The sequence below is a fragment of the Dromaius novaehollandiae genome, chromosome 18 (genome assembly GCF_036370855.1).
Source record: "Dromaius novaehollandiae isolate bDroNov1 chromosome 18, bDroNov1.hap1, whole genome shotgun sequence".
NCBI lineage: Eukaryota > Metazoa > Chordata > Aves > Casuariiformes > Dromaiidae > Dromaius > Dromaius novaehollandiae.
Window position 1 is genome coordinate 15,701,376 of NC_088115.1, and position 14,052 is coordinate 15,715,427.

General features: G+C 55.6%; 1 protein-coding gene across 8 annotated transcripts in view; it reads right to left on the minus strand.

Annotated features, from left to right (window-relative positions):
- Positions 1-14,052, minus strand: part of BAIAP2 (BAR/IMD domain containing adaptor protein 2) — a 57,281-nt gene that overhangs the window by 26,704 nt on the left and 16,525 nt on the right. For all 8 annotated transcript variants that reach the window (XM_064522843.1, XM_026112974.2, XM_026112976.2 and 5 more), the window contains exons 4-6: positions 1,503-1,564; positions 783-854; positions 216-353 (exon numbers count right to left, since the gene is read on the minus strand). In XM_064522843.1, the coding sequence (XP_064378913.1) occupies positions 216-353; positions 783-854; positions 1,503-1,564 (272 nt within the window). The remainder of the gene's footprint in view (positions 1-215; positions 354-782; positions 855-1,502; positions 1,565-14,052) is intronic.

The window sequence follows — 14,052 nt, forward strand, 5'->3', positions numbered from 1 at the left end:
CCGGCCCCTTCCCAGCCACGGCTCCCGCTGCACCACGCTCCCCCGGTGCTACTGCACCGAGCTCCGAAGGAAGCACCGAGCCATCGCCTAAACGCTTGCAGGATCTGGCCACCTCTAGCCAGCGGTACGAAGCAGCTGCTGCCCCGCACGAAGACGACGTTTACCTACGCGCTGCACGTTCAAAGGGGGCTCGTTCCCTGCGCCCGGCGTCCTACCTGCAGCTCCTTGTCCGAGTACTTCTGCGGGTTCTTGCTTCCCTGGCTCTTCTTCCGCAGCTTCTTCAGCTCCGCCTGGCACTTGTCTAGCGAATCCCCCTTGCTCCTCTGCTCCGTCTGGTACTTTTTCAGCGCGGCCTAAACGCGATAGAGGAGAAAGCTGTGAGCAGCGAAGCACCAGAGCTGCGGCACATCTTGCTTTCTCTTTCGAGCCAACATCTCGGCCTCAGCTCCCGAAGCCAAGGCCATGTTTTAGCATCTAGCAGCAAACGTGCAGCCATCCTCCGGGAGAAGCAGATTCCCCGCGACCCAGCGAACGCAAACAGCAGCTTTAACAGTGTTGCATGAGACCAGAACACCCTTTGGTGCGTGGTGACGCGTTTGGTGGCTGCGGTTCCCGTCACCGGTGCTACCTACCTGAGCAGCGTCCAGGTGCAACCGGCCACCCCGGCCCAGGGAGCCTGGGGGAGCAGGGGCAGGAGGAAGGGCCGGGGAGCAGGGGCAGGAGAAGCACAGCGACGGCCTTAGCAAACCCTTTTCAGTTACTCAAGTCCGCAGCTTACTTACACTTAGGTACCTGGAGTCCAGTTCTACCTTCTGCTCCAGCTGCGTGAGAAGCTCGTTGTGGAAGGACTTCAGCTGGAAGCAAGAAGAAAACACACGTTCCCTTCGCGACTGCCAAACCCCAGCACGAGGGGCACCAGGGAGAGCCGACACGGAGGAGGGGGCTGCGCACGGGGACACCACGACGTGCCCTATAAAGAGGCACCGGCCAGCACAGGAGGGGCACGCAGACAGACAGGTAGCACAGAGGGAAGCGAGTGACGCGAGGGTCGCCAACTGGCTGGGGTACAGCAGGTGAGAGGCTGTCTGCACGCATGAAAGGAGAGACGCTGACGGCAGCGAGAGACAGATGGACGCTCAGAGACGCCCAGCAGGACAGGAGCGGATGAACAGACAGACCAGACCCTTGGCAGCCCAGCAAATCCAGCCCGGAGAGGCTGGTTTTATCTGGTTAAGGCATTGAAACCATTTTGCTCAGTTGCAACACCAGCAGCTTTGCTTTGATACGAAGCGGCTCTGAGCACGGATGGGCAGACCCGCTCCCGAGCGGAGGCGGCACTCGCCCACCCCTGGGATGCAGCTGGGAGCCTCAAGGGAAAACGAAGGACAGTTTTGTTCAGCCAGGGCTGAAGAACAGTTTCTGCCCTTAGCTATAAGCGTGGCAGCTGCTCGGTGCGTGCCCTCGCAAGGGGCCACGCGCGCCGGAGAGCTGCGGGCACTCACCATCTCTTCCAGCTGATTCTGGATCTGCCTGTGGACTTCTGCCATCTGGAAGAGAACGTCTCCTGGGAAGAGAAGGCACAGGAAGGAGTCTGAGACCGGAGCTCTCCGCAGACCCTCCGCAGCTGGGAACGGCCGGAGCCCCGGCACCGAGGAACGGAGCTGCCAAGAGATCGGCAGCCAGACCCGCGGGACGGCACCGCGCTCCCAGTGCCCGACGCGCCCGTCCCAGGGCTGACTTCTGTCGGGCTGCAAGTGAACGGACAGGAACAAGCAGGACACCTCACTGCAACCGGATTCAGAGGCCGGCATTCGAAGGCAGCAAGCGAGGAGACGCGCTGAGGGGATGCTGCACCAATAACCAAGACCTTCCTCCTCCAGGAAAAGGGCAGGGGACAGACGTACCCCTGGGACCGAACCCAGGCCACGAAGCTGCAAACGGAGCCAAGTCCTGGGCTGAGTGTTTGCCTCAAAAACAAGCCAGAACCGTTTAACCTTCATGGTTGAGCTGTGCGTGTGCAGAGCGGCCTGGAACAAGCACCAGCCGTGCCACGCACACGGACAGCCCGCGCCGTCGGGGACGCGCTCTCGAGCGTGCAAGCTGCTAATGAACAAACCGCAGGTCACCTGCGCCAGGCAGCTCCCGAGATGGGAACTGCGGAGCCCAGATTGCAGTCCGTGGGAGAAAAGGCTGTCCACGACAGATGGATCCAAACTGACTTTTTAAAAAAAAAAATAAAAATAAAAAATAAAATGCATTAAGTCGCACACATGCTTTGCTTTTCCTGGAAACCAGGGGCAGCAGCCTACCTCAGCAAAAGCCACAGCGAAGCTGGAGCCAGACACCAAAGCACACGGGAGCTGCAGGAGTGTTTAGGAGATGAGCCAGCATTGCTGGACTAGAGCAAGCTTTTGGAGAACCGAGCTCCATCAGCAATTTGCAGAGGCCAGGGTGGGCAGATCTCAGTTTCTGCACAGCTCTAGCGCTGCAGCAAGTTTTCAGCCTGCTCTAAGTTATTTGTAAACTGAAAAATGCTCCGTCTCAGAGCTATCCCTGCCTCGGGACCCACGATGCTGCCAGCCCGCACGGCCTCGGTGGACAGATACTGCCGAGACACCTGCGGGGAACGGGACAGCCCTCGGGAGGGAAACGCCGGGGAACAGGGAACCGGAGCCCCTGACGTCCCAGGACAGCAGGGCACGAGAAAGGACCATGCAATGTGCCTGAGAGGTCACTTGCAGGTGGCAGCTACTGCCAGGGGACGCACGGGGGATCGCGGGTGGCCCCACCACCAAGACCCTCAGGACCGCCAAGCGCAGGCTTGCTTTCACATGGGACTGGCCACTTCTGCTCCATCCTGCCCTACTGGTAGCAAATGCTGCAGTTTTGGTGCATTTAGAGAGTGAAGGAAAGCGCAAGCAAGTCCTCCTTGGAGGACAGGTCCACCCTGGGGTCAAGAACAACTGCATCCTCTGTATTTAGAGTCAAAACTTTGCAACACCACCAATAGGATGAGCAGAACCAGCTTCTTACCAGTGCAAGAGAAACCCCACGTTAGGTGGGGAACAGGAGGTTTGCGCTGGGGCCAGGCTCAGCCTCCCCGGCCGGCAGGGCCAGCCCGTCCCGGGGCACCGGGCCGAGGGTCACACGCTGCACGCGCTGTACCCTGGCATCAGCAACGCCGCCCGGTTAGGAACGGCTTGGCCCAGCGTTTCTTTGCTCTGGTGGCTGGAGCGACGCGTACTTTGCACCCGCGCAGAACGTCCCAGAGCCCTTCTGCAGACGTTAAAACCTGCTCCGCTTTGCTCCCCGCCAGACAGCTGGCGAGGCCGCCTGCCCAGGGCTCGACGTGAGCACAGCGGCAGCTCTCCCAAAGGTGGAAAACCTGCATTTGAAACAAAAGGCAGCCACGGGCACCGAGCCAGCCGGGGACGGGTGCCGGGGCGGAGGAGAAAGGAGCCACTGTTCTCCCACGCCTGCAACCCGTCTCACGAACGGGAGCAGCTCTGCAAAGCGACAAGGTGACCAGGCGACAGCAGCAGCTTTGGCGACGCGGAGAGCCAGCACCGAGGTTTCCGCTGCTGACAAAGGAGCAGAGATGCACAGTTAACTTTTACAGCTGCTTCGCGAGGTGCTGAACAGGGCTGAGCAGCCCGTGGTGCTCACGCAGGGCTGGCAGCCGGCGGCAGCAGTTACGCACGTCTTTGATGAATAGCTTCGTGCATGAATGGGAAGGTCTGGGCAAAAGGTTACCACTACCAGACCTCCAGGAAATTGCTCTCCGGTTGAGCTGTGAAAGCTAAATCATGGGAAGTGCACAAATTCCCACTACGAGGGGGGCAAGAAAAGTGATGTCATGCTGCAACTTTGAGGAGTATGTTGAAGCAAGGGTGGCTTTTCTGTTGTTGTTTCCAGAGCTCACACCACCTCCTCTCCTTTCTCCTTCCAGTTTTACTGAAGTGGAAACCACGGCTGATTAAGTGACACGTCCAGCACCCCAGGAAAAAATCAGTTCATCGCCAGGGCTGGCAGGATTTTCTGGCCACCGACACCGAGCTACAGATGCACCTGGAGAGCGGGGCCAGCGCTCCCGGGATAACATGCACACGTTCCCGCATCGAGCCCCAGGGTAACCCTGGCCCTTCGCCCAGGACCATGCACACTCCGGTCCTGCTGCGTTTTTCCCAAGCACCGGGAGTTTCAGCATGAGCAAAAACCAAGCCCACATCACCGCGGGAGCCCAGCAGCGGCACAGAGCCTTTCCCACCCGAGACCAGGCAGCAACCGCAGCGCGGGGCAGACCCCGACGCCGGCCGTGGGAGGCTGCTCCAGAGCTGGCTTCCTTGGGCCTCGGCGAGGGGAGGTTTCCTTCCTTCCTTCCTGCGTCCCCAGGGCGGCCGCCTCCCGCTCGCCTCCATTGTGCTCCGTCCTGCAGCTCGAGGCGAGGCGTCCTCGGAGCCGCTCAGCCGGGTCGGCCAGGCGCTTCCTGCCCCCGCAGCGTCCTTCCCGCGGGGGACACGCCGTGCACGGCACCTCCCCTTCGTGCCCGAGATCCCACTCCTCCACGCTGCTCTTCGGTCCGCTCCTCTCGCTTCTGCCGCGGCCTCGCTCGCCAGCCCTGAGCTGCTCCGTGTTTCTGCTCCGGAGACCGGCAGCCAGGGCTGGGGATGCAGCAAGTGCTCCCAGCCCCTCCTGGGGAGGGGAACTGCTGGAGGGGTCAGCGCTCCTACTGCTGACCTGGGGGTCGGGAAACTGGTCTGCAGGGCAGAGTCGAGGCAGTCCCGGCACCTCAAACGCCGTTATCTGCACCGCACGACGGCGAGATCCCTCCAGCCCACGCTGGCTTCAGCCACGAGGGCCAGAGCTGCTGTATGGGGACAGCCGCCGTCCCACCCGACGGACCTCAACGTGCAACCATCGCCCGCAGCCGTGCGGCTCGTTCCCACGCCGCAGCCAGCTGGGCAGCCCATGCTGCAGGGGTACAACACGGGCAGGTCACCTCCAAGAGCGGCTCAAGGCGAGCTCCGAGCTGTACCCACGCTCCCGCGCCTGGATGCCTGCCCGGGGCTGGGCTGCACGGCAGGGAGAGGCTTCTCCGAAATTCCTCCCCATGCTGAAGCAGACCAGCCAGCTCCAAAGAACCGGCTGCAGGATTCCCATGGTGTCCTCCGCAGCTGGGAGCCTGCGCAAGGCAGCAGGAGGATTTAAGCTAAACCCCCAAAATAGCAGTCATACAGCTGCGTGAATTCGCTTGCAAGCTTCTCAGCATCGCTGGCACCCTGACACCTTCACACCAGCTGCTTCGCCACTGTAAAAAGCTGCAGACCATGTTAGACATTAACAGACGTTTTGCCCTGAAACTGCTTAGATTAACACAGCCTGGCAGCAGGGAAGAAGTTAAACGGTGACAAAAAGATAGCACAGTAATTTGAAAGCCTAAATATTTAGGGAATCGGCTTAGAATAGGGCCTGCACCATCGCAGTGGGGCTGGACATCGCAACCCCCCAGGCCTGCCCAGCAAGGCGAGATGCTCGCACGCCTCGGCAGTGGCAGAGCCCGGTGGCCTGGACCACGGCGCGTCTCGACACCGGCCCCGGAGAGATGCTCCGGCCAGAGCTCCCTCCCGCGCCGCGGGGTTTTGCAACACGTCAAAGGGGCACCTGTAACTTAAACACTAATAGCGACCACAGCAGCAAGCTGGAGAACAGAGAACAAACCTGAGTCACACAGTATGTTTATACACACTGAGCCACACCGGCCCTACCCTGAAATCACACATTCAGTAGGCCAAGAAAGCCAAGGTTGAGTGTTTCACTTAAGGCCACAGAGACAAGAAGGACAGGGAGGGACAGGGCTGCAGTTCAAGGGCTTCACCTGCCCGTGCCAGGCCCAGCACACACCTTTCCGCGGGTACCAGGTCCAGCGCACACCTTTCTGCAAGCTACTGTCACCGTTGCAAAAAATACAAACAGGCAAGAAGGTTACAAAGCAAACTGGAGTTGCTATTTAAGTCCGCCTGACTCACAGTATCATTCTCGGAGAACTATAGGGGCTATTGTGGCCCTTCCCTACCACACCCAGGCAGGAACAGCAAAACCGGTTGTTCCACATCGCACGATTGCTATCAGGCACCCGGAGCCAGCTGACCTTCCCGACAGCGGAGCAGCGGGAACCCGGGCCGTCACGCTTCGCCTCGAGATCTCAGAGCCTCAGGAGCTTTGAGTGAGGCTACGGAGTATTTATTAAAAACAACAAACAACGCATCTGAGCCAAACCGCTCGCAGACGGTACCAGAACTTGCCGGCACTTGCAGGCAAGGCGAAGCGGCCCGGCCGGTCTCGCAAGGGCAGCGCAGCCGAAGCCAGGGAGCTGCTCCCCAGCTGCTGAGCGGCATCTGCAGCTGCTGCTTGCTTCACCCAAGGGCTGGTGCTGCCCCAGCGTCAGCAGATCAAACCAGTCCCAACCCAGTCCCAGAACTGGGAGCAGCCCAGCAGCGGGGAGAGCACCGAACAGCAAGGAGGCCTTGAAAAAGCGGAGCATTGCGTCCTTGCCAGCATCACTTACTGCTGCTTCAGTACTGACAACAGCAGCAGCAGCATCACTCGACCATCACTCGCTCTAGAGATTCGGCTCCCAAATGGAGAAACTTGAAAAGATGCGATGAGGCAGGGAGGAGGGCAGGGGACCCAGCCCTGGACCCCTGCGCTCTTCCCCCCTGCACTGCATCTCCCCTGCTTTGCTAACGGAGACCAGGGAAAGCTACGGTACTGCCAAGGGAAATAACCAAACAGAAAAGGAATATTAGATCATTAATGAGAAAAAGCAACAGACAATAGGGCAAATCATTTGAGTGGCTGTCTGCTGGAGTCTGGAAGGAAAAAATATCCGCTTTTCAAGGGCTGGTTAAACGCCGCTAAACCCTTTGATGCTGAGTAAGTGCATTCAAACCCAGGCAGAAGACGTGTCTGAGCCAGGAGGGTCCTTACCCGAGCAGCGGTTTGAAAGCGTCTGGCTCCCGGAGGGGAAAGACGAGCCCAGGAGGCCGCTGTGCCCCAGCACGGTGCTGATGCCCGGCCATCGCTTCAGACCTCGCTGAGCAAAGGCGATTGCTGGACGGGATTGTACCGTTACTTGTGTTGGGGGGGGACAAAAGAGAAAGCGCGACCTTGTGCAGGTTGTGAGCAATATTGCTTCAGGGTGAAATTCCTCCTCCCGTGAACTCGGAGGAAGGAGACTCTCACCCAAGTGGTTACGCGTTTCCCTTACGCTGCCGGCTGCTGCCTGGTCCCCCACCTTCCAGGGGCTCATTTTCCACCAGACACATAAATCACAGTAACAGGCAATGAGTTCGGTTCACACCCCTTTAGCTCCTGAGGCCAGAGCTCAAACCCCGTAAAGCTGATGGGCGGCTGCTTCCCGAATTCTCCTGGGCACATACAGCCCTCCGACAGCAGCTCCGATCACACGGAGCTGTCGTTCCTTAAAGAGCTGATTAAACCCAGTCATTTAAGACAGAAGCACGCTACTGAAAAGGGCAATCTTAGCTCTTCACCAACATCAGCATCTTGCTGCAGGTTCACGAGATGCAGCACATGCCGCAGCCGAGCCCGTCAGCCGCTGCGGAAGAGCTCTTCACAGCGAGGACCCCATCCAGACAAGAAGGCTCCAGGATCTGCCCGCAGCAGCACTAATATTAAATTGAGAGACAAGTTAGAGGAAGATTCATGCACTTGGAGTGGGAAGGATGAGCATGGGACAACAATCAGCTTCTCTTCAGAAAGGTTTATCTGTCACAGCCTAAAGACTCACGCAGCATTTGTTGATGTTATATTAGCAACTCATCAATATTATAATGATCACTTCTGCTTCCAGCCTCCGTTTCAACCCATCTTGGCAATGCTTAAGATTTTTTTTTATTGTATTGAGACAGGGAAAGAACAAAACAAAAGCTTTTCCAAAACACCCTGACTCAAGTTTGGTGACACACGCTTTCAGCGACCGGCTCTCTTAGGCTGAGCAGTTACGACTGACGCTTTTGCCAGGGACAGCAAAGGAGCGGGGCTGCCCCGCGATGCCCGGTGCCCTCCGGCAGCCGCCCCCTCCACACATCCACCAGCAGGTCCCCAGTGCCCAGGTATTTTGGCAGCTTCCACGGGGCTGAGGCTGTTACTGTGCTCAGGGTAAAGCACTAATTAGTGGGCGCAGGGGGACCCTGCTATGCAGACCTTGCCGCCTCGGCTGCAAGTCGCCCAGCAAGAACTTGCACAAACCTCTCCAGCACCAGACGTCCCAGGCAGGGAAGCGTTTGCCTCCAGCGCCCAAACCTGGCAAAAGTGACAGAGCTGCTTGTACATCGTGACATCTGCAGCATCCTGGGGCTGGACACGGCCCGGCGCTGCCAGACACCCGGAGGACAGACCCGGCCCCGGCGGTGCCTCCCGGGAGGGGTCCGGCAAGCACAGCCTTACCCCGCAGCCGCCTGTCTTCTTCCTCGGACTGGCAGCCGTCCGCCTGTACAGCAGGGACAGCTTCATCACAGCAAATACCAAGCTCTATTCTGGAAGGGCCATGCCAGCCAGAAGAGCTGTTTACAGTTAAAAAGCCAGGAATAATTTTCAGAGCAGGAAAGCTGCAGGAGCACTGTGCCAGCCGATGCTGCGGGCGTTCCCGTGCAGCACCGCGCCATCGCTGCCGCGACGCGGCCGCAAAGGGAAGGCCGACACGCAGGTGGGGAGAAACCAAGTCCTCGCCCTTCCCTGGCATTTCAAGGGCAGTGTGCTCCAGCGAGCAAGTCTTCAGGGGCGCTTTGCAAGCTGGCTGTCTTTTTAAAGACCAGTAACCTGCGTGCACACCCCCCCAGCATGCACAGGGAGTGTTAAAATATATCTGGCCAAACAATAGCACTGAAAAGGTCACACGAGCCAGCAGGCAAGGAGGGACTGGCTATGCGACCGCACACACAAACCAGCCCCTTCTGGCACTGTTCACCTTGGGCTTGTGCTGGTTCCTCCGAGCCTCCCTTCCCCAGTCACGCCTGCTCTTCTTTCCAAAGCATTTTCATGGATACTCTTTGAATTCTCATCTCCTCTTACAACAGCAGATGTTCAGAAGATGAAACAAGATTTAAAATGCCACCTACCAGCTCACTTTGTCCTTCCCTTCTGGGCAAAGGAAGATGTGCCCCATTCTGAAGTCTGCCAAGCTCATCAACATTGCTAACGGGAGTGCAGAGAACGGCTCACGGATGCAGTTCGTTTGTTAGTTTGTACGTGCGTGGCCAGTCTTTCCCTCGCAAAGGGACAGAGCAACGGGCAGGAGTTCAGCTCAGACTCAGGCTCGGGAAGACACCCTTGGGAGCTCTAACAGACAGGCAACCTCCTGAAAGATTTTTCTACTGAAGGTGAGATGAAAACGTTAAACACCTATTGCAAAGTGTTAGAAGCTATGGCTAGACACTGTGCTCTTAGCAGATGCTCACTTAACAACATGCCACTGTTACTTCCCCAGTACAGGCTTGTGAAAACAAATTACTCATTATGGAGCGCCAGTTCCTAACCAGAAAGTTTAGGGACAGCGGAAAGGCAACACGGACAGGAGAAGAATCCCTTTCCGAGGCAGCCATTAGTTCTTAAAAGGTCTTCATTTATTCCTGCGCCTTCGGTTAACCAAGGTCAAGCAGACTACACTGCACCAGTGCCAGGAGGTCTGCAAGCAGCAGATGCTTTGAACAGCAGCGATACTGCGGCGTCCGATGGCTTTCGCATTTCTGACAGCCAAAAGCTCTGCAAGCAGGGACTCGGCAGCAGGCAACTGGTGCCCGGTTGCCTCTAGCTGCGTTCTCAGCTCAGGAACAACCTGCCAGCCCACACGTGACAGCGAGGGCAGAGCAACCCACGCGTGCCTTGACCGTCCTGCTGTGCTGGAATGAGCTGCCTTCACCTTCTCGTGGAGAAAACAGCCCCTGAGACCAGACTCTTTCCACTTGCCCTCTCACAGGGATGTGGCCACCCAGAAGCAAGGGTCCATGGGCTCTTTTCTCTTGGCCATCTCCCTCTGAAGGGCTAAAGAACTCCCTTCTGGAGACTTTACACACAGAAAGGAAAAACGCAACCCCCCAGAAGTGCCACCACTGAGCTGGCACCCAGCAGAGAGGCCGGGAGAGCCAGGCTCCTTCTGCATCCCCAGAGCTGACATTGCATCTGCGCCCTCGTTACAGCATGAGCTGAAATTTCTGCTCTAAGACTTCAACTTAATGAGCACTATGTTTCAAACAAGCTTTAATCAGGGTCAGGACAAAGACAGCTACAGCAAAGATATGCTCCTTTCTTACTCTAATAAGATCTACAAGCTCCACTTTCAAAAGGCAGTTTCGTTAACCCTAGAAGTTTTAGACTAAGAACAACCCTGGAAGCCTATTCCTGAGCTTCTGGAATAATTTCTCTAACAAATAAGGCTTTTTAACAGAACCACTGATGAAAGTGGTACAGGTCCAGAATGTCCATTCTTCTGCCAGTGCAAAGTTGTTACCTACAATCTATTAAGTGCATCATTAAGTCCAATTTTAAAAGGATCAAGCAGCAAGATTACCACCGCTTCCCTAGGAGGGCTATTCCACAGGCTAATGGCCCTCGCTGCAGGGACACTTTCAGTGATCGCTGGGAAATATTTCCTGGAATTCAGCTAGATGTGCTTGAGCGCACATCGAGCATTACGATTACCACCACTCATTCCCACATGCGGTGATCTTGCCCATCTTTCCCATATTAAGCACTTCCCTGTTACAATAACCTCTGACATTCACAGGATCTATATCTGCATCTCCATTGCTGTAGGAAGCTTTACCTGAAACAACTGCAAATCCAATTAAGAGATTAATAAATCTCCAGAGGATTCAGTGCAGCATAATGAAGCCTTAAAACCATGCCCAAGCCACCGACAAGAATCAGGTCAGGCTGGAGCTCTGCAATGAGAAAATTGAACTCGCTCCTCCAAACACCAGAGTCCGCACGACCTTCCCCATCGCAACAGGTGCCCAGACTGGGCTGCTCCCAGTTCGGCACGGCCACGTTAGCGGTCCCACGAGGATGCAGTCTGGTGGCTTTCTGGTTTTCAGTGCCATGGAGCTGGGCCAAGCTCCGTGCTCCAGCTCAGGCTGCAGACACCCTCCTCAGCACACAGCAAATCCCAAGCAGGACACACACTGGCTGCAGAAGTGTTTATCACACATCCATCCAGAACACTAATTAACATTTTAAAGTCTTTATAGAGATTGTTTAAAATACTTGAGATCTGGTGTCCTCCACTGACACTAAACAGCTCCATAGCAGATGGCAGCAGCTCAGAGATGACATAGGTTGTGATTTTATCAGGCAAACTGTCAAGCTGTGCATCAGAAGGAAACACTTATCTAGCAGAGGCTCATTCTGCTTTACAATGGAAAACTAATTACTGTCTTTCTTCCTCTTTCATAGCACGATGCTTCAGTCAGAGCAGCTTTGTCTGATCCAGGAGGACCTTGGAAAGAGACCCCAAAACAAAAATCCAGCTCCAAAGGAGTTCCCTGCTCTTGCTGTTCAGCCCCAGCAGTCTGGTCGCAGTCGCAACGTGCCGGTGCACTCCAAGCCAGCAAGAAAATTGCCTCCGACTCTGCTTACCAGGCAAGCACTTCCCTCAAAAAAAAAGAAAACCCTTTCTATGACTTTGCCATGACCCAAAGGGATGAAAAAGAAGCACCGAGCAGCTTCAGCACCTAAGTTCTGCTGGCAGGTGGAGGACATAAGGGCCAAAGCCACCCAAGCACTTATGTGAGTTAGACTCAAGTTCTTCACAAGTTTCCTACAAAGAGCTCCCAGATCAAGCGCAGAGCAACTCTTCAGTGATCAGACACACATTTAGGCTTTTGAGAAGCTGGCGTTAAAAAAAAGCCACCTCAGCAACCACTATGAAGATCTGAAGAACAATATATGGAATCACTCTCAAAGGAGAGCTTGAACTGTGGGCATAGGTCTGATCTTCTGTCCAGATAACAAACTGGAAAGCAGCCAGGACAGAAGAAAAAGGCAGGAAAAAGCCTTTAATGCCATCCTTTCGGAGTGATTCAATTCCCAGGAACGCCAAGACAAGCAGTCTTCACTTCCACTGCTGACCTAGCCTCAGCCACCTACGTTCACTTTGCTTCCTAGGCTCACAGCAACCTGCTCCCAGAAGAGATCCTCAGTAACCAGTATGCCTCTCCACCTGCCCATACGACACTGGGAGCCGGAGGACAGGCACTGCCCTTGTGCAGAGCACAGGACCACCAGCAGCACAGCTACGGGCACCGAGCTCCTTGAGCGAGGAGGGCCAGTGCTGAATCAACTTGTGGGCTGGCGAGAACCAAGGCAGGACGCAGACCTCAAGCGCGGAGATAGACTGGAGTCAGACACGTAGGAAGCAGACACAGTTTTCCAAGGCAATGGGAGCTCAGTTGCTTGTTGACCAATTTTATATCCTCAAGATATAAAATCCAGCCCACGACAGCTGAGCACTGAGCTTCAGGAGGCTTGCCTGCTCCTAGGGCAGCAAGTAGCCAAGTTTACCAGCGCTCGCGATGACTCTTTTACAGGGAAGTCCCACCGTACTTCATTACTGCCTCAGACCAGAGCAGGAACACAGCCAAGTCCCGGCCCCGCAGGCATCATGCTCCTCTCCAGGGCGACAGCCGCACAAAGCATCGCTTGACGCAAAGAGGCAACTCCCTGCCAGAGCTGCCCAGCACAGACTGCCGTCAGACACACCTTGCACCACAAGATCAGCGGGATCACAGCACGCTTGCAACCGTCTGAGATACTTCACTAAGGAATCCTCTCCGGTATTTATTTATCAAGACGCCAACACCCTCCATGCACTGTTCAGGAACGGTCTCTGTCCCTGCGAAGCTGCGTGCATCTCAAGCAGATGCAAACAGGGTACGGAACTGGGTCACGAAACGGCACGGAGCTCCGGGAGCACTGCTGCGAGCGCCCGGCTGCTCTCAGTGCCGGTGCCTGCGAGGCGAGCGGGAATGTCTCCCCGGGCCAGATCAAACACCCCCGTCAACACTTAAAAGCTGAGAATGCACAATCCAACTCTTCCAGTGTTTCAAAAAGTTTGAAGATAAAAATAGAAGCCACCAAATGTTTTGGGATTTTCCCAGGTTATAGAAAGCATAAGAGGATCTGGACTACAGGCAACTGCATCGGACAGAGCTGTCGTGCAACACCAACGAAACCACACCTTGCACCAGGCAGAACATCCCTTTAGTCAAGAAAAACAAGAGATTCGGAGTCTCGTGAACCTTTGCAACAGGGCTGACAGGTACGCCCCAGCCAGACGCTTCCACCCAAAAAACTCAAGCCAGAGCCGATTAGAGCTCAAGTGCTTTATTATTGTTTTCTGTTACTACACGAGATTATCCTGTCTACACACAGTTGCTAAAATCTGATGGAGAATTTACAAACAATGTGAAGTGCTAAGCAGCTGCTGACCAGAGAATTGAACTTGGAGGTAGCTGTCTGGCAGGCATTAGAAAGGCTGATAAAGGTTTTCAGCAGATTAAAGACACAACATCATGGCAACCAAAGGAATTTATATTTAAAAAAATAGAGCCAGCAAGTCTGAGTCCGTGGGACATTCAGCACATTTGCAGAGAACTAAGGACAGATTGCAGATGGGCAGTTTTTCCAGTGCTCAGCTTAATCAGAGAAAAATCTCCTTAGAGTTATAAGTAATACTGAAGTGATGACAACATGCTGGAAATCAAACTGGCCAGTTTTGAGGACTAACAGAAACAGAGCCACAAGAGCACTCCCAGCACAGGCTAACTCCTCTAAGCGTTTACCCAGCTCCTCGGAGCGTCGCGGACCTGCTCCGAGCTCTGTGCAACGGGCTGTGCCGAGAGCAGCCTGTGAGCCAGCAGGTGCAGAACCAGCTCCTGCACGTCTGCACGAGCAGCAGACGCTGCCACGCGGACATGAGATGGGTCTTTTTTCACATTAATTACCATCTTGCAAAAACAGAATTTACAATTCCCC